The sequence below is a fragment of the Rhinatrema bivittatum genome, chromosome 1 (genome assembly GCF_901001135.1).
Source record: "Rhinatrema bivittatum chromosome 1, aRhiBiv1.1, whole genome shotgun sequence".
NCBI lineage: Eukaryota > Metazoa > Chordata > Amphibia > Gymnophiona > Rhinatrematidae > Rhinatrema > Rhinatrema bivittatum.
Genome location: NC_042615.1, coordinates 238,617,477 through 238,640,890, shown reverse-complemented (window position 1 = coordinate 238,640,890; position 23,414 = coordinate 238,617,477). Strand labels below are relative to the sequence as shown.

At 45.8% G+C, this 23,414-nt stretch overlaps 1 protein-coding gene across 3 annotated transcripts in view; it reads left to right on the top strand.

Moving 5' to 3' along the window:
• POLR1A (RNA polymerase I subunit A) overlaps nt 1-23,414 on the top strand; it is a 271,640-nt gene that overhangs the window by 40,612 nt on the left and 207,614 nt on the right. For all 3 annotated transcript variants that reach the window (XM_029592763.1, XM_029592762.1, XM_029592764.1), the window contains 3 exons: nt 3,724-3,832; nt 11,940-12,102; nt 22,874-23,047. In XM_029592763.1, the coding sequence (XP_029448623.1) occupies nt 3,724-3,832; nt 11,940-12,102; nt 22,874-23,047 (446 nt within the window). The remainder of the gene's footprint in view (nt 1-3,723; nt 3,833-11,939; nt 12,103-22,873; nt 23,048-23,414) is intronic.

The following is a 23,414-nucleotide window of genomic DNA, read 5'->3' as shown; positions in this document are numbered from 1 at the left end:
GATGGGATTTTCCAGTCTACATCTGGCATATTAAAGTCACCAACGATCACCACTTCCCCTTTCTTACCTATCTTATGGATGTCTTCAACCAGATCTCTGTCCAGCTCTTCCTTTTGGTTTGGAGGCCTGTAAACCACTCCAATATAAATGGATGCTCCATCATCTGTTTTTAGGTCGACCCATAGTGCTTCTTCCTTGCCCCAACTTCCTTGCAGCTCAGATGCTTGGATATTATTTCTGACATAAAGAGCCACACCTCCCCCTTTTCTATCCACAAGATGGTTTAGCGAAAGGTTTGTCCTGCAGTTCCTTATGTGTCCAAGTTGCAGCTCTTGGATGTTTTCAGGGTAAGGTTTGGGGATTATCCTTGGCCTCACACCCGGATGTAGCTAGTTTTCTCAAAGGTGCACAACATCTACGTCCTCCATTCTGGAACCCTTGTCCTGCATGGAGTTTGAATTTGGTTCTTAGAGCTTTGTGTGCGGCTCCCTTTGAAGCCCTTAAACATATGACTTTGAAAGATCTTACATTGAAAGCGGTTTTCCTTGTGGCCATCTCCTTTGCTCGTAGAATTTTGGAGTTGCAGGCCTTGTCTTGCAGAGAGCCCTTTCTTAGAATTTCTGATACGGGAGTTTCATTACGTACTGTGCCTTCTTTTTTGCCCAAAGTTGTATCTTCTTTTCATTTAAATCAGTCGATAGAGCTTCCTGCTTTTCCGTCTTTAGATCGTATGGACCCTTCCTCTAAAGATCTTAAGAAATTGGATGTACAACGGGTACTGTTACGTTATCTTGAAGTTACTAACAGTTTTAGACTCTCTGATCATTTGTTTGTATGTGGAGTGGTCCTCGTAAGGGTCACAATGTTTCCAAGACTACGATTGCTCGTTGGTTAAGGTACAATTTGTTCAGCTTATCTTCTAGCTCGTCGATCTTCCTGAAGGTTTGAGAGCTCATTCCACTAGGTCGCAAGCTACGTCCTGGGCGGAATGTCAATTAGTTTCTCCTCGGGAGATTTGTAAGGCAGCGAATTGGAAGTCGTTACACACTTTTGCTCGTCATTACCGATTGGATGTCCAGGCTCCAAGTTCAGCAGCTTTCGGAGAGAGTGTTCTCAGAGCGGGACTCTCTGGGTCCCACCCCAAGTAAATCAGCTCTGGTACATCCCAGGGTCTATACTGATCCAGGTACGTACAGGGAAAGGAAAATTGGTTCTTACCTGCTAATTTTCATTCCTGTAGTACCATGGATCAGTCCAGACACCCGCCCTTTGTCAGTGTATGTCTAATATCTTTTCAGAGAGTCCGCTTGTTCACCGTTTTGGTTTTTAAACCGCTTTTCATGCTGTCTACTTTTCTTAAAGTTGCTTTTTTATTCCCAAGATTTTTTTGGGGGGATTCTGCTTCCATTTAGGATTTGTGAGTTGGAAGTACGTTATAGCGTTTAGATAGTTTTTTAGTAGTTACTTTTCTGCTTTGATATTGTTCAATACTGATGACTGCAGGTGGCACCCCAGGGTATACGTCAATCAGTAGAACATTTCTCTGCCTCCCTCTGCTGGAAGGGAGGCAAAACCCAGCAGTCTGGACTAATCTGTGGTACTACAGGAACGAAAATTAGCAGGTAAGAACCAATTTTCCTATTTATGGCTTGCTTTGCTGCCAAGGTGCAGCAGCAAATAAACTTAGCAGATAGGAGAAAGAAACATGAAATGATAGCCTAGCCATTCTGTGGGTAATTTTTATAAAAGAGCCTGTATAAATTTGACAGCAAGTGTGTGCCTGTGTTATACCAGTTTTCAAAGCGAACTTAAGCATAAAAGATTGCGCCCAGACACCTGCTAATTTTCACACTGAAGCTTTTCTTGAAAACTTATCTGCGTACTTTTCAAAATGGAAAGCTGTGTGCACAACTGCAAACCTCTCCCCAACCCCACACTGGGAATGTCTGCTCAGTGCGGACAAACTGTTCTACCTACGGAAATGTCTGTGATGAGATAACATACACTTTGAAATAAGAACCCCCCAGGCTTAAGAGAGGTTTCAAACCTTAAATAAATCCAAGGATAGGAGACAGTTTAAAAAAAACAAAAAAAAAAACCTGGCAAATAATGGGAAATAATAGCAGTTAACATCCCCAGTCAGAAGCATAGACATAAAGGGAGGTGGCACTTGGACATAGGCCAGGCAGATCAGTCAGCTCTTAACCTGATAGCAAAAGGTCAGGAGGCTGGAATCTTGTTCCTTTCGGTAAAGAACTCCAGCTCATGCGGACAGAGGATGAGACGGCATGCTTTTTTTTTTCTCCTAACTAGTGTAGCCTTCTCAAAGGCTGTCTTGATTCATTATAGATGTTACACCTGTGGTATTCACTATGTGGCCTGCAACACCATAAAGGAGGATTTCAGTTTGCTGTCCTATCCTCCCTGCCCACAACAAGTTCCCCAGCCTGTCAGTAGGGTAGAAGATCCTCTATGCTTTGTGCCTCTGGGAAGAACAATTGGCCACTTGATAGGGCGAGGAGGATCCACATTTCTTGCCACTATTAACTTTTTGAAAATCCAAATACGCTGCCATCACCAGTTCACCATTATCCACATGTTTATTAACCCCTTTCAAAAAAATGTAGTAAATTTGGTGAGGCAAGACTTCCCTTATGTAAATTCATGCTGGCTGTGTCCCATTAAATCGTGTCTTTCTATATGTTCTTTGATTTTATTCTTTAGAATAGTTTCCATAATTTTTCCCAGCGCTGAGGTCAGACTCACCGACCTATAGTTTTTTAGCTTGCTAAAACTTCTGGATGAGACACCTCAAGCCCCCTATAAACTGCTTGGCCTTAGAAGTGCAAGGATCCCAGATTTGCGCTCTAGAAATCTGATAGTGTTAGTGTGTGTGGGGCATGAATGGATAAACGGGTTGCATTGTCGCCCTGACTTTGCTGCTGGTATGGAGAGAGTTGTCTGTGCTGTGATACTGAGGCTGTTGCTTGTATGGGAGGAATGAGCTGCGTGGAAGTGAGATGGATTGTGTTGCTTTGTATTGCTTAGGGGGAATTACTGCTTACTGCTGTAATTATTTTTGCTCTGCATTTTATATGCATTGTAACATATTAAGACACAACAACAAAAAAATAGGATGCTCCTGAAGTAGATTTCACATCCTCTGAGAAGAGTAAAAAAAAAGACAAGCACATGGACACACAGCAGCTAGCCTTGGAAGCCTTCAGGATCTCTACATCAGCTAGAGATTGGCAGAGGCTCTGAATTACTTCTCAAAAGGATTTGTACAGGGAAGCAGGGAAACTGCTAAAAGGTCCTGGGAAGGAAATAAATAGAGGCCTTGCAGTGGAGGATAAGAAGAAACTCTGTAAGGCACTATTATTCATTAGGAAATTGTCAAGGGCTGATTTGGATGTTGGAAATGTTTAAAAGGGCTGTGTGTGTAGCAAAATGTTTTATTCCTTCCCCTTCTGTATCTTGGCAAAGCAGAGTGGAAGTAAAATGTGCTACAAGGAAGAAAATCCCTCTCCTTTCTTATAAAGATAAATGTTTACTCTGACTTTCAGCGATCAGTGCAGATGTCTTATAAATGACAGCTTAGTGAAGATGCTTCTTGTGACCAAGCTGTGACACTGTCATTCCCCATGTCTCAGACTTGTGCCTCTGGTCCTGGTGATTTATTAGAAAGATCTCTGTAACCACAGTTTCATTTGTTTCTTTCAGGTTTCTTCTTAAGTCACCTTTTCTCTGGACTGGAGGCGAATGGAAGTTATGAGACCGGTTTCAGTCCAGATATGTTCTTCCTTGATCTGGTTGTGGTGCCTCCTTCACGGTAATTTGCATACATAAATGACTTTTTTTTTTTTCATGCAAATAACAGAAATAAGGGTGCTCGATGGTTCACATGTAGTTTCTGGAACTTATCTTTTACAAACTGAAAGATTATAATAGTGAACTATATTTTTTGTATTAACTATTAATGGCTACAATTTTTTTTTTCTATGAAATTCTTGAATGATTATTACTGTTAAATTGAAGCCTGTTTCTGCTGCTTAATTAGTTAGCACTTAAGAGCCATGGGAGCGCTGACCTTTCATACAAATATGGAGGATGACTCCCTTGGTTCTTAATAGTATAGTCCCAAGAATGATATTGTGTACCGTTTGATATCACCCTACATGATCAGTTGATTACAGTCTGAAAAATTGGTTAGAGCACTTGTGATAAACAGCAATGTTGATAAACATAGGGAGGCAAGACACGTGGCTCGCTTCCAGTGAGCCAGTAAAATTTTATGGCTTATAAAACAAGGCCACAGTTTATTGCATAACAGAACCCGAGCCCGTCAATCCTTAATATACAATCAATAAAAAACACCCCCTCCCTCCTCCAACAAGGCGCTTACCACCATGTCCCAGTGGTAAGGCTAAGCAATACCTCCCTTATCTCTTTCCCCGCCGCTTCCCAGCGAGGGTAAGCACACGGCCTGAGCATCAGCTCCCCCCTCCCGCTCATTGACCATCTCATGTAACAGCCCCAAACTAGATAATATTCTTCTCTTTCCCCCCCCCCAATGCCCTTTTACAATACAATAATAACACTTAACAACTTTGTGCTTGGGTTTCCGCCACAAACAAGGACAACCCTGGTTGCCCTTGTGCCCCCACTGCAGCCTCCTAAGGTCCACTCAGCAATTGTTCCAGTCCTTCCTGTAAGGCATTGTTAAACAAATCGATGCCTACAACACAAAGGTGCACCCCATCTGCCTGGATCAAAGCTTCCGAAGCATCCCAGGACCAATCATGTCCACCCAAAAACCCCCTTGCTTTAGCATCCACTTACCTATCTGTCTATTCATTTTCTTAACTCCCCGTTTCCACAATGGCTCATTCTTATAACAAATCTGAACAATTATGTCTGACCATCCCACCCTTGTATTTGGCATCCCATTCATGATACAGGCAAAGTCTTTTCTCACTTTCGCCGCCAGCTCCCTACAGGAACAACCCCCTATATCGTTAACCCCCCCCCCCCCCCCCCCCAAATGAATGAGAAGAATTTGCGGAACGCCCCAACATTTAACAAGCCCATGCAGGAAAGATAACAAATCAGCCCATTTCATTCCTCTATTGCCAAACCATTTAGTTGTCCAATTCCTGGTACCCAAGGTCAGATGCTCCCCGTACCGTCTCTGCACAGCCTGGCGCTGAGCCCAGTGAACAAAAGGAATGGCCCACGACCCAAGCACATTCCCGATCGCTAGGAACCCCCCATGATTCTGCAAAAGAAAAATAAGCCATTACAATCTTATATCACTCCTCCCTCCCCCCCAATTCTTATTTCCTAACATATGAATTGAAGGCTTTCGATCTCCACCTCCCTATAGATTGAATCATCCGTTCCGGCAGCCCTAATTTCGCAGCTGTAGTAGCCGCTCCAATACGGAAAGAATGGGATGTATAACAGTCCGCTTCCCATCCCAATCCCTCCACCACCAACTTCAAGACCTTAGTAAACTGAAAACTGGTCAAAGGCATGCCATCAGCATGCACCAAAAAAGAGCCAGGAGCATCCGGCCTCATCTGGACAAAAGCTTGAGTAGATCATATCGGGCACACTAGTGCATCACCTGCTGGAACTAAAGTAATAAAATTACCTCTACCCCGTTGATCCACCTTCGATTTATGAATACACAATGTAACTGCACTATTGTACACCCACACATGACTGGCTATGTCCTGCACCAGATGCATTCACCTTGGAGCTTGCAACAAGTTAACTGACTCTCATTGCTCCAAAAAATGTGAATGCAAAAGCTGCTCTAAACAGCAATACCTCGTACCTGGAACAGCAAACCGTCGCCACCTGTCCCGCCATCAGCAATAAATCTGCATACTGAATGGGTCGCCGTTTATCCAGCACTCTACCCTGGTCTCGTCCCCATCCACCAACACCCTCTTGACAATAAAACTGAGCTCAGGGTTACCCCAGCCCCCGATCTTTTGAAAAAATGAAAAATCTGCTAAGGGGGGGGGGGAGGGGCGCATGGAAGACTAGGAATAGCCATTGCTCCTTGCCCACAGAATGAATTGAACAATGTCAGTTTCACTGACAGGCCCCCCTCTCCAACCAGCTGCCTGCAAGAAGCGTGCCACCACGCCTCTGCCCACCAAATACGACGCCCATGTTGCTGGTGCCATGGATTTCTGAATCAATCACCACGTTTCCGACTGCTGAGATGCCACAGATGCTCCGGGAATGGCTCCCCCATCAAATTCGCCTGTGGTGCCAACTCCCTGAAGACAGTCCACTTGAAACGAGAAAGGGCATCAGCAATCAAATTCCGATCTCCCAGCATATGCCTAGCCATGATGGTAACATTCCAATGTAAACAAAGGAATACTAATTCCTTCAGCAAAGCAGACACCCGCATGCATTTGGCAGACTGCCTATTTATAACCTGAACCGCTCCCAGAGTATCGCACCAGAATACCACTCTTTTGTTCCTGAGCTTATCCCCCCAGATAACCAATGCCACTACAATTGGAAACAACTCTTTAAAAAAAAAAAGGTGATATTCTTGGTAAGGCCCTCCTCCACCCACGCCACTGGCCAGGGCTCAGCGCACCACTGCTCTTGGAAATAAACCCCAAAACTGAAAGCCCCTGCCACATCCGAATAAAGTTCAAGGTCATGATTCGATAGCTCTCCCTCCTGCATTATACAAACACCATTGAAAAACTCCAAAAATGCTTCCCACACTCCCTGTTTTTCTTTCACCATTTGTGTTACTCTGACAAAATGATGACCCGCCCTAACCCCAACAGTAGCAGCAGAGAGCCTACGAATGAAAGCACGACCCATCGGAATCACGCAGCAGGCGAAATTAAGAGAACTGATTAATGACTGCATCTGCCTTAAAGACACTTTGGTCGCCCCTCATACAAACTACACTAATTCTCTTAACTTTACCACTTTTTTTATGGGCAAACACGATACTATGCCAACCGAATCCAGTTCAATACCTAAGAAGGTAAGCTTAGTAGTCAGTCCTTCAGTTTTATCTTGCGCAGTAGGCACCCCTAATAAGTGAGCTACACTTAGAAAACTGTCTAACTGAAGATGGCTGCCACACCGTGAATGTTACCTCTTAAACTTTTCTGATGCCGCATTCGAAAAGAAAGGCAAGGATCCGCGAGATTCTTACCTCGACTCCTGATACCTCTTTACGACAAACACGGATTGAGGAGGTGTTCGGACCATGCAGCAGACACCGGAGGGCGAGACCGCTGGTGTCGACGACGGAGAGCGGCCGTCCGAAGCCCAGGCCGAAGAAGCGTCGCTCAGCCCCGGAGCACCAACAGTTCCAACCCTGTCCTACAAACCTCTGATTGAAGAGGGGATGGAGCCGCAAAAAATTGCGCCGTGGATACAAACATCGGATAGCCTTGATGACACCTAGAGAAGGGATGGGAAACTTCCATCGTCTTCGGAGAGCCCGTTAAACCTGGGTTCCAGGGAGAACAATGGCGAAGCACGGCGAATAGACCTAGGCAAGGAGGACCTTATGCAGCCAAGAGGTAAGGAGTCTGAGATACAGGTAGTACTGAATACCGTGATGGAAATACCGGATAAAATAACTCTTGTTGAAATCTGGAAGGCTCTAACAAAGATGAGTACGGCGATAAATGATCTAACAAGCGCTGTAAAACGTAATATGGAGGGGACACGAATTCTGGAAAATAAGGTTCAAGTGGTTGAGAAATCTTTGAGCAAAGTTGAAATAGAAATTAAGGATATAAAAGAAGTGCAAACTAACCTCATAAAATCGGAGAATATGGCAATGAAGAGGATGGATTTCTTAGAAAATGAGATAAGAAACAATCTTAGATTCTTGAACTTTCCAAAGACAAAATGGGCGAACCCAAAAGATCTTTTGAAAAACTACTTAATCAATATTTTAGGTTTTTCAGAAATGAATATCCCAGAGATTTCTAAGATATATTACCTTCCTGACAAGGAAATTTACAGCAAGAGGAGCAGGATAATATTGCTTTTGATAATCTTACTAACTTTCTGGAAAAATCCTATGAAGCTAAAATTGAGGCAAGGGCAACTTTGCTTGTGACTTTTGTGCAGGTATTGGACAGAGATAATATATTGAGAAAGTCTTTTAGGAAACATCTACAGCTTTTCTATGGAGCCCAAATAAGAGTCTTTCCAGACATTATCAAAAGAATGCAGAAGAAAAGAAAATCATTTCTTTCCATGAAAAATGAGGTGCTCTCTAGAGGTGCCAAATTTTATTTAAGGTTTCCCTGCAGGTGTATATTAATACATCAAAATGATAGATATATTTTTTCAGACTCAGAGCAACTACGTGTATACTTAGCCTCACACTCTTAATTGCTACATAAGGTGTGGGTTAATGTAAATATCTGCTGCATGACGTGGTGTAACAGCTTTATTATATGATGATTTATTTGCTTATGAATCCGCTTAGTACCGTATTTTCCGGCGTATAAGACGACTGGGCGTATAAGACAACCCCCCAACTTTTACAGTTAAAATATAGAGTTTGGGATATACTCGCCGCAAAGACTACCCTTCTGTGTCACTACATAACCATACTGTATGTGGTACCCAGTTTACAACAACCAGCCAATCACGGCAAGCGATGTACCTTACCGGCGATTGGCTGGTTGTTGTATACAAATCCTGCTTGGATTGGTCAGCTCTCCCTGCTTGCCCAGCCCTCCCTGTCTCCAAGACTATCAGAGCGGTAACGCATCCCTCTGGCCCACCCTTGTATCCTATTACCGGTACCTCCTTCTCTGCCTCTCAGATCTCGCTCCTGAAGACTGCAGTGAAGCGGCTGACGTGCATGTGCGAGATCCGAGAGGCAGAGAAGGAGGTACCGGTAATAGAGATGTGAATCGGAACCGGAATCTGTTCCGATTCCGGTTCCAATTCACATCGTGTTTTTTTGTTTGTTTTTTTTGTCCGGCCCGATCGGGTTTTTTTTTATCGGCTGTGCCCGAGCCGATAAACAAAAAACCCACCCCGACCCTTTAAAACTAATCCCTCAGCTTCCCCCACCCTCCTGACCCCCCCCAAGACCTGCCAAATTAATTAAATACAACCCTCCACTCTCCTGACCCCTCCAAGACCTGCCAAAAGTCCCTGGTGGTCCAGCGGGGGTCCGGGAGCAATCTCCTGGACTTGGGCCGTCTGCTGCCAGCAATCAAAATGGCGCCGACGGCCCTTTGCCCTTACTATGTCACTGGGGTCGACCAATGGCAGCGGTAGCTCCTGTGACATAGTAAGGGCAAAGGGCTGTTGGCTGCCAGTAATCAAAATGGAAGAAACAAAGGGAAGTGGCCTCGCGGGCAACCATAGCCCGCTGGATCAAAGAAGTAATCAAGGTGGCCTAGATAGAGGCAGAGAAGCCTCCACATCTACAAGTCAAGGCCCATTCTACAAGGGCCCTGGCAGTGTCCTGGGCAGAAACCAAGATGCTGTCACCCGCCGAGATCTGTCGGGTGGCGACGTGGTCCTCCATACATACCTTCTCGAGGTTCTACCACCTGGATGTCTAGACCCGGGAGGACACAACCTCTGCAAGGGCAGTACTAAGTGGGCCACAGGCAGCCTCACACCCAGTTCGGAAGTAGCTTTTGTACATCCCATTGGTCCTGAGTCCATCTGCTACACGCTAGGAAATGGAGAAATTACTTACCTGATAATTTCGTTTTCCTTAGTGTAGACAGATGGACTCAGCATCCCACCCACGGCTGCTCCAAAATCTGGAAACCTCGGGTGACAATCCCCGAGAGCAAGACAAGCACGGGTAAGCCAGGTATTACCCCTAGTTCAAGATACCCATAATTGCCGGGTGTTGGCGTTTTTCAGTTGACTGCACTGGCAGTCTCCAATTTGGAAATCAGTTTAACCAATCCTAGTTAATCAAGTTAGCCAAGTTAATCAAGTTATTAAAACACACATATATCCACAATTGCTTTTCGAGGAAAATACTGAAGAGCTAAGCTTCCTGTATGGGTATATATCGGCTGATGTCAGATTGAAATCTGACTCCGTCTCCCAACTGCTATCAGGAGTACACTATACCCATTGGTCCTGAGTCCATCTGTCTACACTAAGGAAAACGAAATTATTATGTAAGTAATTTCTCCATTCTGGTAGCTCCGGATTGGCCCAAGCATCCATGGTATGTGGACATGCTCCTGATGGAGAACCCCCTGCTCCTCCCATGGCACAGGGACCTGTTACAGCAGAGTCCGGTCCTACATGAGGATCCGACTCTATTCTGTCTTACGGTCTGGTCCTTGAGAGGCCTTGCCTGATGAAGCGAGGATATTCTGCGGTAGTAATTGTAACCTTACTCCGCATTCAGAAGTTCTCCACGTCCCTAGCTTATGTGTGGGTCTGGAGGATAAGAACATAAGAAAATGCCATACTGGGTCAGACCAAGAATCCATCAAGCCCAGCATCCTGCTTCCAACAGTGGCCAATCCAGGCCACAAGAACCTGGCAAGTACCCAAAAACTAAGTCTATTAGTCCTGGTGCGAGGAACACAGTGTCCCCTCTCGGGCAGTCAGAGTCCCAGCTTCGCGAGCTATCATAGCTCGCTGGATCAAGGAGGTGGTCACTGGGACCTATGTGGAGGCTGGAAAGACATTACCTTCTGAGCTTAGAGCTCATTCCACTAGGGTTCAGGCGGTCTCTTGGGTATAGGCCAGAATGCTGTCTCCAGTTGATATCTGCCGGGCGGTGATGTGGTCCTCCTTGCACACCTTCTCAAGGTTTTATCTCTTGGACCTGCAGGCCCAAGCGGACGCTGCCTTTGCACAGGCAGTGTTGACAGGACCGTGGGCCAGCTTTCTGCCCCGTCTCCATCTGCTGGCAGGGGAGCATAACCCATTGGTCCTGAGTCCATCTGGCTACACTAAGGAAAACAAAATTATCAGGTAAGTAAATTCTCCATTCTCCCACAGATGCTGCTTGTAATGTTGAGCAAGTTACTTTATCCTTCATTGCGTCAGCTAAACATAAATTGTAAGCCCTTTTGGGCAGGTAAATAACTACAATATCCGAATTGTAACTCGCCTTAAGCTTGGATTTAGAAAAGATGAGTAATTAAATCTAAAATCCATTGGCTATATCCTTTTTGTAAAGTTAGTGTTCTTGGTTCTTTTATTTAAAGAGAGAGACTTAAGGAAGAAGATGAATCTTCTGGCAGGGGGTGATTCTTTGGTGAAAGTAATGAACTTGTGAGTCTCATGGACTGTTGGCACTTAGTTCATGCCTCTCTCTACAAAAGTGCATATGCGCAACACACTGTTGTTGCTCCTGTGGTTCTGTAGGGGATCTCACTGCTGCACAGGATGAGCCTGAATCAAGAAAGCACCAAGCTTTCTTGATTCAATGTTTTATAAATGTTACTGTGATTTACTACCATCCTATATATTTTAAATTGTTATAATCTATACTCATCTCCTTCGTTGCTAGACAAGTTACCATGTTAAATGTTACAATGTAAAACAAGGCAAGTTACCATTTTAATTGTTTCATGTAAAATAAGGCAGACCCTGCCCTATTCACCGAGTTATATGTAAACCGATGTGATATCTCGATCGAATGTCGGTATATAAAAGCAAATAAATAAATAAGCAGGATTCCAGTTCAGTGCTGTTCAAAAATATCTTGGGTACCATAACATTTCTAACTATCCCATCCCTCCAATTCTCAGTGAATGTAGTGCACACACTAAAGATGAAATCCAGCAGCTTTTTTTTTTTTTTCTACCAGTCCCATTGCTTCCAAATGATTTTCTCCCCTTCAGGAACAGACTCCATGCTAATTCATTGGAAGGATGCATTCAGAACATTGTGTGATGAGAATTATATTTCCATTCTAGGTATCGACCGGTGAATCGTCTCGGAGATCAGATGTTCACCAATGGTCAGACAGTGAACCTGCAGGCCGTCATGAAGGATGTTGGAATGATACAGAAACTTCTGGCTCTTATGGCGCAAGAAAAGAATATGTTGCCCGAGCACTTGGAGTCAGAAACCCAGCAGGTAAGCATGTCAGTCTGCAGGGCAGTGGATGCAGCAATCTGTCTGTTTGCTATTGTGGTATTTGTTTGTATAGAACACTTCTACATGTTTGTGTATCCTGAATGAGATGCAGGTATAGTACTGAATTCATCTGCATCACCTTTGTGTTGTGTATAATGTTATGGCAACGATTTATTAATTTTGATCAATCTCATTTCTGTCATATGTAATTCAGTGCAATATACATAATCTAAAATCACTTCCTGTTCGTACCCCAGATCGGTCCAGACAAGTAGATTTTGCAACCCTACCAGTAGATGGAGGAAGAGAACTAAAAACTTTGAGGCACTGCTTCATAACAGAGAGTGCCACCTGCAGTTCCTCCATATTTCTTTGTTTCCAGCAGATGGTAGAGGGGTAAACCTGCAGATAAGAAGAAAGAAAGAAGGGACAGAAGAAGAGAAGTTAGAAGATGCTCCCTGAGGTGTTAGGTTCCTTCGTGGGCCATCCCTCAGGTTGAGCCAGGCGAGCGGGTGTTGGTAATCCCTGATCAGCTTTAACCTGCAGCAGATCCAGGAGTCTGACAGCCAGGAGTCCTGGTTTCCTCTTATCCCCTGAAGGCTCCTTCCCAGAGGTGTTGCCACCAGTAGGGAAATATTCCTTTTTTTTTTTTTCTTGAATTTCTTCCTTTGCTGCTGTTTCTTTAAAGAAAAAAAAAATGTTAGATTTTTCTTTCTTTCTTTGAGCAGCAACTACTCTAGCTGTTTCTGGTTTGATCAACAGGGCAGGCCTGGGCTGTGGGAAGGGAGCAGTGTAACTCCTCTGTTCACAGCTTTGGGCTGCTTGGTGTGCTGGAGGCTGCGTTTGGTCAGTGTTCCCCCTCCTCTCCCGCGCACTGCGATCACACGGCTTCTGTTCCTCTGCAGTAGGCCCGGCCACATGGAGACAAGATGGTGCTGACAGCGGTTTCCCAGTGCAGGAAAGCTTGTCAGGCCTGTAGCCTGGCTCGGGGACAGCTGAATACAGTGACACTATGCCGTGATTCGTTTCTGGAGGGGAGGGACCCTCCGGGGGCAACAAAGCTGGTAGGAGAGCCACAGGTTGCCAAGGCCCTGTCAGGATCAATACTGGGAGCCTAAATAGCCTGCTCCACAGGAGAAAGGCTACAGCTCGGAAGGTGACAGACTCCCTGGAGCCCAGGAACTCTCCTCCCCCATTGTCTCTGGTGATCCTGTCAGGGGGTAGGGGTGAGATGCAAGCTCTGGGCTGGACAGGGGAGAGGATGAGTTGGAGTTTTCCTCAGAATTTGTCTTGCTTATGCATAAGGCCTTTTAAACCAGGAAAAGCCCTGGCTATAAAAGGGCATTTCTGTCAGCCATCTCTTCCTGCTGCAAAGAGGCCAAGGGGCTCCTTGACTGGGGGTCAGGAAACCTCCTTCACCGGCTGGGCCTGGACTATCCTGAGGGGCCTGGCGGCTCAGACGATTCAGACCTGGATGACACGGAAGATGGTTTTGGGGTTGGTCTTGGGGTGGATCAGGATGGCCCAGCAGATTTCATGGTGGATGTCAATTAGACTGATCCCGAAGAATTCCCAATAACAAAGGGAGATGACCTGTGGGTGGTTTGTCTGTTCCATAAGGAGGAGATGAGGCCCTTATTTCCCATGTTCGGAAGGAACTGGGTATTAAGGTGGTCCAGGAGGAGTCTGACGATGAAGGGGTGGATCCTTTGTTGGTTGGTCTCCGGGGCCCACCTTTCCTCTCCCTAAAAGGATCAAGAAGCTGGTGAACCAAGCATGGGTCTTCCCAGAGATGATTCCTAAGGTGGCTAGAGCCAAAGTAAAATTGAATCCCCTCATGGAGGATATCCTACAGCTGCTGGTATTGCTGAAAGTGCATGATTCAGTCTTGGCAGTCACTAACAAGTTGCTAGTTGCAGGTTTGGCAGCGTAAAAGGACACAATGGTCTCTGTGTGACGTCTGCTGTGGTTCCAGAATTGGTCAGCTGATATGTGGTCGAAGACTCAGCTCTGTAATCTTCCTTTAAAGGAAGGAAAATTGTTCAGGGAGGACCTGAAACTTGATGAAGGTTTTGGGGAGTCTAAAGGGAATAAGCTGCTGGAGGATAAGATGACAGTCAGGAAGTCTTTTCCGCCTTGCTCTAGGTTTCGAGAGTTGTGGTAGTTTTTGTCCCAGTAAGGGTTCTGCACTGTCTTCAAGTCAGAACTTGGGTTCCGGTAGGCAGCAGTCCTTTCAAGGCACTCATAGACTTTCCTGAGAGGGCTCTGACCAGGGAGCTGGTGGTGGTAAGGTTTCACAATGAAGCTAGGCTAGTCCACTCTCTCGAGATGGTGGTGGAAGGCCGTCTATCACAGTTTTACGAAGAGTGGACCAGGATTACCTTGGACCAATGAGATCTAGAGGTAATAAAGGACAGCTATGCTTTAGAATTTTTTCACCCCCATCACGGAAGCTTTCATGGTGTCTCATTGCAGTGTCCAAGGCAAGCAAGTGGCAATTTGGGACACGTTGTGTCACCTTCAGTTGCTGGCATAATAGTACCGGTAACGGCCAGGGAGCACAGTTGCGGGAAGTACTCTATTTACTGTGTTGTGCCAAAAAAGGAAGGAGCCTTTCGTCCCATCCTTGATCTGCAAAAGGTGAGACGTGATACTGTGCGTTCCACATTTTTTGCATATGGAAACATTGCGGACAGTGATAGCAGCAGTTTGTCTCGAGGAGTTTTTCGGGCCTCGCTGCATTTGATGGAAGCCTGTCTGCACATAATCATTCAGGAAGAACATCAGAGTTTCTTTGTTTTATGGTTCTGAAGCCACTTTCCAGTTTCGGGCCCTCCTGTTTGTGAACATGCGAGGTGCAGTCGCCAAACCAAAGGTGCTGGTGGTGGTGGCAGCAGCAGCTCTCCACAGGGAGAGGATCCTAGTTCATACTTATCCAGATAACTGGCTTATCTGAGGGAAATCTGAGGAGTTATGATGGCAGTCTGCGTACGGTGATGGATATGTTGTGGTCCTTGAACTGGGTGGTGAATTTGGTGAAGAGTCACCTGATCCCTACCCAGATGCTGGAATACTTGGAAGCAAAGCTCAATACTCAGCTCGGCAGAGTTTCTCACCTTGGAGAGGATTCGGAAATTACAATCCCAGGTAATGTGGATTTTGCGGATTCCAGTGTCCAGGGCTTGGGATTATCTTCAGGTCCTGGGTTCAATGGCATCTACGTTGAAGGGGATAGCAGCTTCCCTTGTCGCGGGAGTGGACAATGTGCAAGCGGACTATCTCAGCAGGTAACAGTTGGACCTGGGAGAATGGGAGCTGTTGAAGGAGGCCTTTGGCCTTATCCAGTCTCGTTGAGGCAGTCCCAGTCTGGATCTGATGGTGACAAGAAGCACACCAAGGCAGCAAGCTTCTTCAGCTGCAAATGATAGGTTGCAGCCGAGGGCATAGACACTCAGGTTCTTCCATAGCTGATAAGGATCCTACTGTACGTGTTCCCTCCGTGACCGTTAATAGGTCAAGTGTTTAGGCACATCGAGAGGCATCCAGGCCAGATGGTACTGAGGGTGCCGGAGAGGCTGCATCATCCGTGGTTTGCGGATCTGGTTCAGCACACTGAGTCCCTGAGATTGACTCATTTGCAAGGGCTGCTAAGGTAAGGTCCTATTTTCTCAGATTGGGTGGATCACTTTTGTCTGGCAATTTGACTTTTGAGAGCAAGCGCTTGCGACAAAAAGGATAGCCTGAGCCCGTAATTTTCAAGAGCTTAGTTTACATTTCCTTGCAGGTTCAGGTGGCATCTTTGGGTTGTCTCAGAGGTATACTACTGGGAAAAGGTTGTTGGCCTCACAGCCAGATGTTATGAGGTTTTTGAAGGGGGTTGAGCAACTGCAGCTGCCGGTGAATAGATTGGGTCTGGCATGGAGTTTAAACATGGTCTTTCTGGTGCTTTGTGTGCACAAAAATAATTACGCGTAAGCTGGCTGAGCATGCAGCTACTATCACTAATGGCTCCGGCAGTAAAGAAACATAAGTACCATTCTCTCTGCACTGCTTGTCATATTAGAGCTGGATTCTTACTTATGTCAGCACTGTGAGGAGGCCCAGGGAGAGTTGGCCTCACCAGACTTTACTAAGCCTGGCTCTTCCCATTCAGAGGATGGGTCAGCCACAACCTTAACCAGAAGTACCGCGGATCTAGGTAATCCCGAGGCTGGGTCTTCCATGGGAGAGGAAAATCCAGCGGCACCTACCTTTGTACTTCCTGGGCTAGGCATGGATCCGGCTGCCTTCTCTTGGGTGGAATTTTTTCAAGACCTTCAAGCCTTCATACAGGTGCAGTCTGCTTCATTTGCCCTTGTCCAGATGGAACCCCTGCTGGTAAAGGCTGGGAAATGGAGGTCTATCAGCAGACCTCGAGACATGCCTCACCTCACAAAGGGTATCCCTGGCAGGGACCTGGACAGCATTGATAAAGAAGGGGATCCAGATTCCTTGGAAGATGGGGAAATCCCACCTGGTTTAGAACCACATCGGACCGGGTTACATTTTTTCCATATAGATGGGGCGGACTCTATGATGGAACCAAAGAAGAATCCCATTCTGGTTTCTCTACGGAAAGCCTCTTGGTATTTTCCTGTGCTGGAAGCTATCCAGGAGTTGATTGACCTGGAATGGGACGCCCCTGAAGCGAGATTTAAAGGTGGACGAGCATTAGAAGCTCTATACCCACTGATCTGGCGGCAAGAGAACATCTACGTTTCCCTAAAGTGGATGCGCTGGTCTATGCTGTCTCTAAGCAAACAACTGTCCCAGTTGAGGAAGGAGCGTACTTGAAGGATGCTCATGGTAGGCGGATGGAGTCCATCCTTAAATATGCCTTTGACACAATAGTAATCACCTTATAGCTTGCTTCTTGTTACCTCGTTTGTGCCTGCTCCTCTCTCGGGAGGTGGATGACTCGGGGCGAATTCCAGAGAGGTTATGGAACTCGCCGCCGCCTTTTTAGCTGACGCAGGCTCTGACCTTGTCCATACATCGGCCAGAGGAGTGGCCTCAGTGATAGCAGCCAGAAGACAGCTATGGCTGTGAAATTGGTCAGCAGACGCAACCTCTAAGGCAAACCTCACAAACATGCCCTTTAAGGGATTACCGTATTTTCCGGCGTATAAGACGACTGGGTGTATAAGACGACCCCCAACTTTTCCAGGTAAATATAGAGTTTGGGATATACTCGCCGTATAAGACTACCCTTCTGTGTCACTACATAACCATACTGTATGTGGTACCCAGTTTACAACAACCAGCCAATCATGGCAAGCGATGTACCTTACCGGTGATTGGCTGGTTGCTGTATACAAATCCTGCTTGGATTGGTCAGCTCTCCCTGCCTGGCCAGCCCTCCCTGTCTCCAAGACTATCGGAGCGGTAACGCATCCCTCTGGTCCACCCTTGTATCCTATTCCCGGTACCTCCTTCTCTGCCTCTCAGATCTCGCTCCTGAGGACTGCAGTGAAGCGGCGCAGACGTGCATGTGCGAGATCTGAGAGGCAGAGAAGGAGGTACCGGTAATAGAGATGTGAATCGGAACCGGAATCGGTTCTGATTCCGGTTCCGATTCACATCGTGTTTTTTTTTTTTTTTGGTCCGGCCCGATCGGGTTTTTTTTTATCGGCTGCGCCCGAGCCGATAAACAAAAAACCCACCCCGACCCTTTAAAACTAATACATCAGCTTCCCCCACCCTCCTGACCCCTCCAAGACCTGCCAAATTAATTAAATACAACCCCCCACCCTCCTGACCCCTCCAAGACCTGCCAAATTAATTAAATACAACCCCCCACCCTCCTGACCACTCCAAGACCTGCCAAAAGTCCCTGGGGGTCCAGGAGCGGTCCGGGAGCGATCTCCTGGACTTGAGCCGTCGGCTGCCAGCAATCAAAATGGCGCCGACGGCCCTTTGCCCTTACTATGTCACAGGGGCTACCGCTGCCATTGGTCGCTCCCGGACCGCTCCTGGACCACCAGGGACTTTTGGCAGGTCTGGGGGGATCAGGAGGGTGGGGGGTTTTGTTAGCTTTTTATTTATTTTTTTATATTCGCTCCATAAGACGCAGACATTTCCCCCCCCCCCCCCCACTTTTGGGGGAAAGAAGTGCGTCTTATGGAGCAACAAATACGGTAATTATTCGTTTTATAAGACGACCCCCGGCGTATAAAACAACCCCCGACTTTTGAGAAGATTTTCAGGGGTTAAAAACTCGTCTTATACGCTGGAAAATACGGTACTCCTCTTTGGAAGCAAATTGGAAAAGCTGGCCAGTAAATGGGGTTAATCTACATTGCCCTGGCTACCTGAAGATAAGAGAAAGCAGTTACAGCACCCCTTGCCCATGAGAGGTCAATCCAGGGGCTCCCAATGCTCTCTGCTCTACAGAAACTTGACATTCCAGAGGTCTCTCTCCTTTGGGAGGTTTCAATATTTTCGGAGTCGACAGCCCACGAGGGGCAGGTTTGGGTTCAGGTTCATCCCGAACCCCCCTTCCCCCCCCCCCCCCCCCCCAACTAAGTTTTGCCAACCCCACCTCGGAACGGGGAGATAGGGGTCAACAGTCCCTCTTCTACCAGTGGTGGGTGGAGATCATTTCGGACAAATGAGTACTGTATGTCATACAAGAAGGATATGCGCTGGAATTTCGCAGCACTCCTTGGCACATGATGATGATGTCTCCTTGCCACTCCCAGGCTGTGGACTCTACCTTGCAGGCTGATACAGTACAGTGCGCTCCGGCAGAGGGCACTGTTAACCCGCGATTGGACGCGCATTTTCTTATTCAGTAAGGGGTAATAGCACATCGAAAACGCACTTCCAACCCCCCCCCCCCCCCCGAACCTAATAGCACCCGCAACATACAAATGCACGTTGATGGCCCTATTAGGGATTCCCGCGCGATTCAGAAAGCAAAATGTGCAGCCAAGCCGCACATTTTACTTTCAGAAATTAGCGCCTAGCCAAAGGTAGGCGTTAATTTCTCAGGGCACCGGGAAAGTGCACAGAAAAGCAGTAAAAACTGCTTTTCTGTGCACCCTCCGACTTAATATCATGGCAATATTAAGTCGGAGGTCCCAAAAGTTAAAAAAAACAAAAACAAAAAACCAAAAAAGTTTGAAATCTGCCCGTGGCTCACGGGTTGAAAACGACGCTCAATTTTGCCGGCGTCCGGTTTCCAAAACCGTGGCTGTCAGCGGGTTTGAGAACCAACGCCGGCAAAATTGAGCGTCTGCTGTCAAACCCGCTGACAGCCGCCGCTCCTGTCCAAAAAGAGGCGCTAGTGTCCCTAGCGCCTCTTTTTGCCGCGGGCCCTCATTTGAATACAGAATTGCGCGCACAGGAGAGTGGGCGTTCGCCCGCTTTCCCACGACTTCTACTGTATCGGCCCATTGGTAAGGCTGCTCAGGATGAGGGCAATAATTCCAGTACCTGAGCCTAGGAAAATACGGGACGTTATTCCATCTATTTCATCGTACCCAAGAGGGGAAGGTTCCTTTTGCCCCATCATGTACCTCAAGAGTGTCAACTGACATCTATGAGTAATTCATTTCCGCATGGAAACTCTGCGCTCTCTGATAATGGCCGTACAGCTGGGAGTGTTCTTAACCTCCTTGGACCTTTCTGAGGCCTACCTTTCATATTCCAGTCCAGCCAGAACATAGTTTCCTGCGCTTTGCGGTACTGGTCCGCCATTATCAGTTCCAGGTGCTGCCCTTTGGCAAATCGCTCTTGATACAGAGGTTATGAGAACTCCTGCATCTAACTCAGAGTTAACTTGCACATTTCAAATGCATTGCCAGGAAAGTATTTAGCTGTCCAGGAGTGCATGCTCTCCCACTCTCCGCCTCAGTCAGGTCATCCTTCTGGAGAATCTGGGTCCTCTCTCGGCTCAGAGGACAGCTAGCTGGACCTCTGGTGGGCGAATGACAGGTTAACATCAGCATGTCGTTTATTTATTTATTTAAAATCTTTTTTTATACCGTCGTTAAGTTATATACCATTACAACGGTTTACATATAGGCACGTATAGTAAAGTAATGTAGAAATTGTATTGGGTAATACTTCTATCAGAGTGCCAGTAAAGGTCCGGTTACATAGTTTCAGATATAAAGAATCTTAGATGAATGTCTTGAATCTTGTCCGATTATATGTGGAAAAATTTACCTTACATGTATAATCTTTTGTACTGTATATTTTATTTAAAATTAGGGGTGAAATAGTAATGTAACAAAATGTGCACATATTTTAATTAAGTGCTGTGTGTTGATGTTCTGCTGCCTGCTTTATTTATTTTCCTTTTCTCCATTCTCTTGTAAAACGCTTGTTTGAAAAGCCAGGTTTTTAAACTTTTTTTAAAAAGTTTGAAATTTTTCTGCAATCTAATTTCAAGGGGCATGGTGTTCCATAGTATCGGTCCCGCTAATGATAGTGCCCGCTCTCTAACTTGGGTCAGTCTTGCTGTCCTAACTGAAGGGATAGTTAGGAGGGCTTTGTTGGCCGATCTGAGATTTCTCTGAGGGACATGCACGCGCAGTGCTGTGTTCAGCCACTCCGCTTTTCTTTGTTAATTAGTTTGTGTATTGTGCATAGAGTTTTGTAATGTATCCTTTGTCCTTTGCCTTTCGGAGATCTGATCATCTTTTTATCCTGTGCAGTGGCACTAAGAATGGAAATAAGGCATCCAAGGACATTCTTGCATGATGGCTGAAAGACGATAGCTTCGGCTTACATCTCCTAAGGACCAGTCAGTGCCAGAAGGGTTGAAAGCACATTCCACTAGAGCATAAGCAACCTCGTGGGTGGAGTGTCAACTGCTTTCTTTACAGGAGATTTGTCATGTGGCGACTTGCTCTTCGCTTCACACTTTTACCAAACATTAATGCTTGGATGTGCGGGCACTGGAGGAGGTGTCTTTTGAGGAAAGTGTGTTGCACGCTGGTCTTTTGAGTTCCCTCCCAGAATAGAGGGGCTTGGGTACATCCCACTTGTCTGGACTGATCTGAGGTATGAACAGGAAAGGAAAATTAGCAGGTAAGAAACAGTTTTCGTTCCTGAAGTACCACGGATCAGTCCAGAGACCCGTCCCCATCTTTCAAAGGACTTCCTTGCTTCTGGATGTTGCTGAACTAATATGTGATAAATTCAGAGTAATGAGAAGTGTACATAGTTTCAGGGGGCCTAGTTATTTTCAGGGGGCTCCAGCCTTTAAGTATCTGTTCGCCCCAGGTTTATTGGGGTTTAAGGTAGATATCTTGGCTTGGGTACTGGTCCGTACTGAGGGACTGGCAGGTGGCACTCTCGATTATGTAGCAGTGCCTTAAAGTTTTTGTTCTTTGCCTCCATCTGCTGGTAGGGATGCATAAACCCACTTGTCTGGACTGATCTGTTGTACTTCAGGAACAAAAATTAACAGGTAAGAACCAATTTTCCTTTGCTTGCTCAAAAATGCCACATATGTGTGTGTTGGCCACAAGCAAGCAACACTGATTTTAAAAAGCCACAAAATACGCGCATATGTACCCATACATGTGTAAGGAATAAGGGGATAGAAAAGGGCGGGGCATGGGCATTCCAGGGTGATATCAAGACTTCCACGCGCACCTTTGTATTTTAAAACCGAAAACTGCAATACACATATGCTAGATATCTGCAGAACTTTATCTTATGCTCTTGATGAGGAGCAAGTCTCTAGATTGCGAGTATTAGGGCTTATAGAACAGGGTGAGGGATCCGGGTCAACTGGGCCGCATGCAGTTTGAATAACCAGAGGAGTCTGAAAGACTTTAATATTAACTGGACAAACTGGTTGACTAATTGGAAAACTGGAAACATGCCTCGCATGAGCATATTTTAAAATCCGCCGACCTACGTGCGTAAAAGCCGACAAAGTCCTGTGGAAGACACACGCAAACTAGCTGTGCTCGAGTAACCTCTTAAAATTAGGAGCATGCTTGGATGTGGTTGGTGTATTTTACAACATACATGCACAACTGTGTGCACGATAAATTCCAGCATATCTTCGCTCAAGTGCCAATATGCGTGTGTGTGGGCACATGTGCACTCGCTTGAAAATTACTGTCTATGACTTGAGCTTTGTGAAAAGTCTCAGATGCAAAGTTCATGGGTGTGAAATTTGCGGGACCAGCAGCGAGCAATGTGGCAGCGGTCCCAAATCTGTAAGTCCAAAGTCTTTTTCTCTTCTCAGGACTTCATACATATGTAATAAGATCTGAAAAGTGATATTGATTGGATGTTACCACAGTCCACTGACTTAGGATTTGTGGTCTTTTGATATAATTTCTTTGCAGCTGGTATATATATATATATATATATATATATATATATATATATATATATATATGCTCACAGATGATGGCATGAGTCAGAAGACATCTGGCAAACCATGCTAGGCCTCATGACTGAATACAAACTTTAAGGCCACAGACTTGGCAAGTTTGTGTCTGGCAGTACCAGCAAAACTGTAAGCTGAAGACAGATTACTTGATATGAAGAACAATAGCAGCTTCTTCTTAGTGTAGTTCTCACAGGCATTCACACTAAAACTGCAGGGTCCATCACATGCTTGTCGTCCATCTTCTGTTGTTCGGGCCTGCAAAGTTTTGTTCAGTTTCACACTCCTTTTTAGAGTTACTCGCTTATCCCTACATTGTGCTTTGCTTTGCTCCTGTTTACTCTGTGCCTTCTCTTCGTTATTTTTCTCCAGGTGGAAAGTCAGTCCTCGGACCCCATGGATCATGCTTTTCTGTCTATGATCCCAGGACAAACCCCAACAGATAAGCTGTACAGTGCCTGGATTCGGCTGCAGAGTCATGTCAATATTGTGTTTGACAGCGACATGGACAAGCTAATGACAGAAAAATACCCTGGCATTCGTCAGGTGAGTGGTGTTGGTTCTCTGCATCAAGGGGAACCTTATGTTGTTCTCAATAGTTCCTCTTCATATCTTAAAGGTAACAAGGTTCTGAAAAGTGAATTAAAAGGCCATTATGGCCTTTCAACTGCTCTAAATAAGTAGCAGTTAAACATAGGTGAATTGTTTTTGTGAAGAAAATACAAAAGACTGGAAATAATGCTGCATGTATCAAATAGTGGCAATAGTGCTTGGAGCCCACTGTGGCACTGTTTACTGAAGCCTCTTTATCATGGAGCACCTGTGAATCAGCTTCTAAAGTAGGAAAGGTAGAATTTAATTTAAAATAGTTTTATACTGCTAATTGGGCTATAAAACCTGTTGAGCGGTGAAC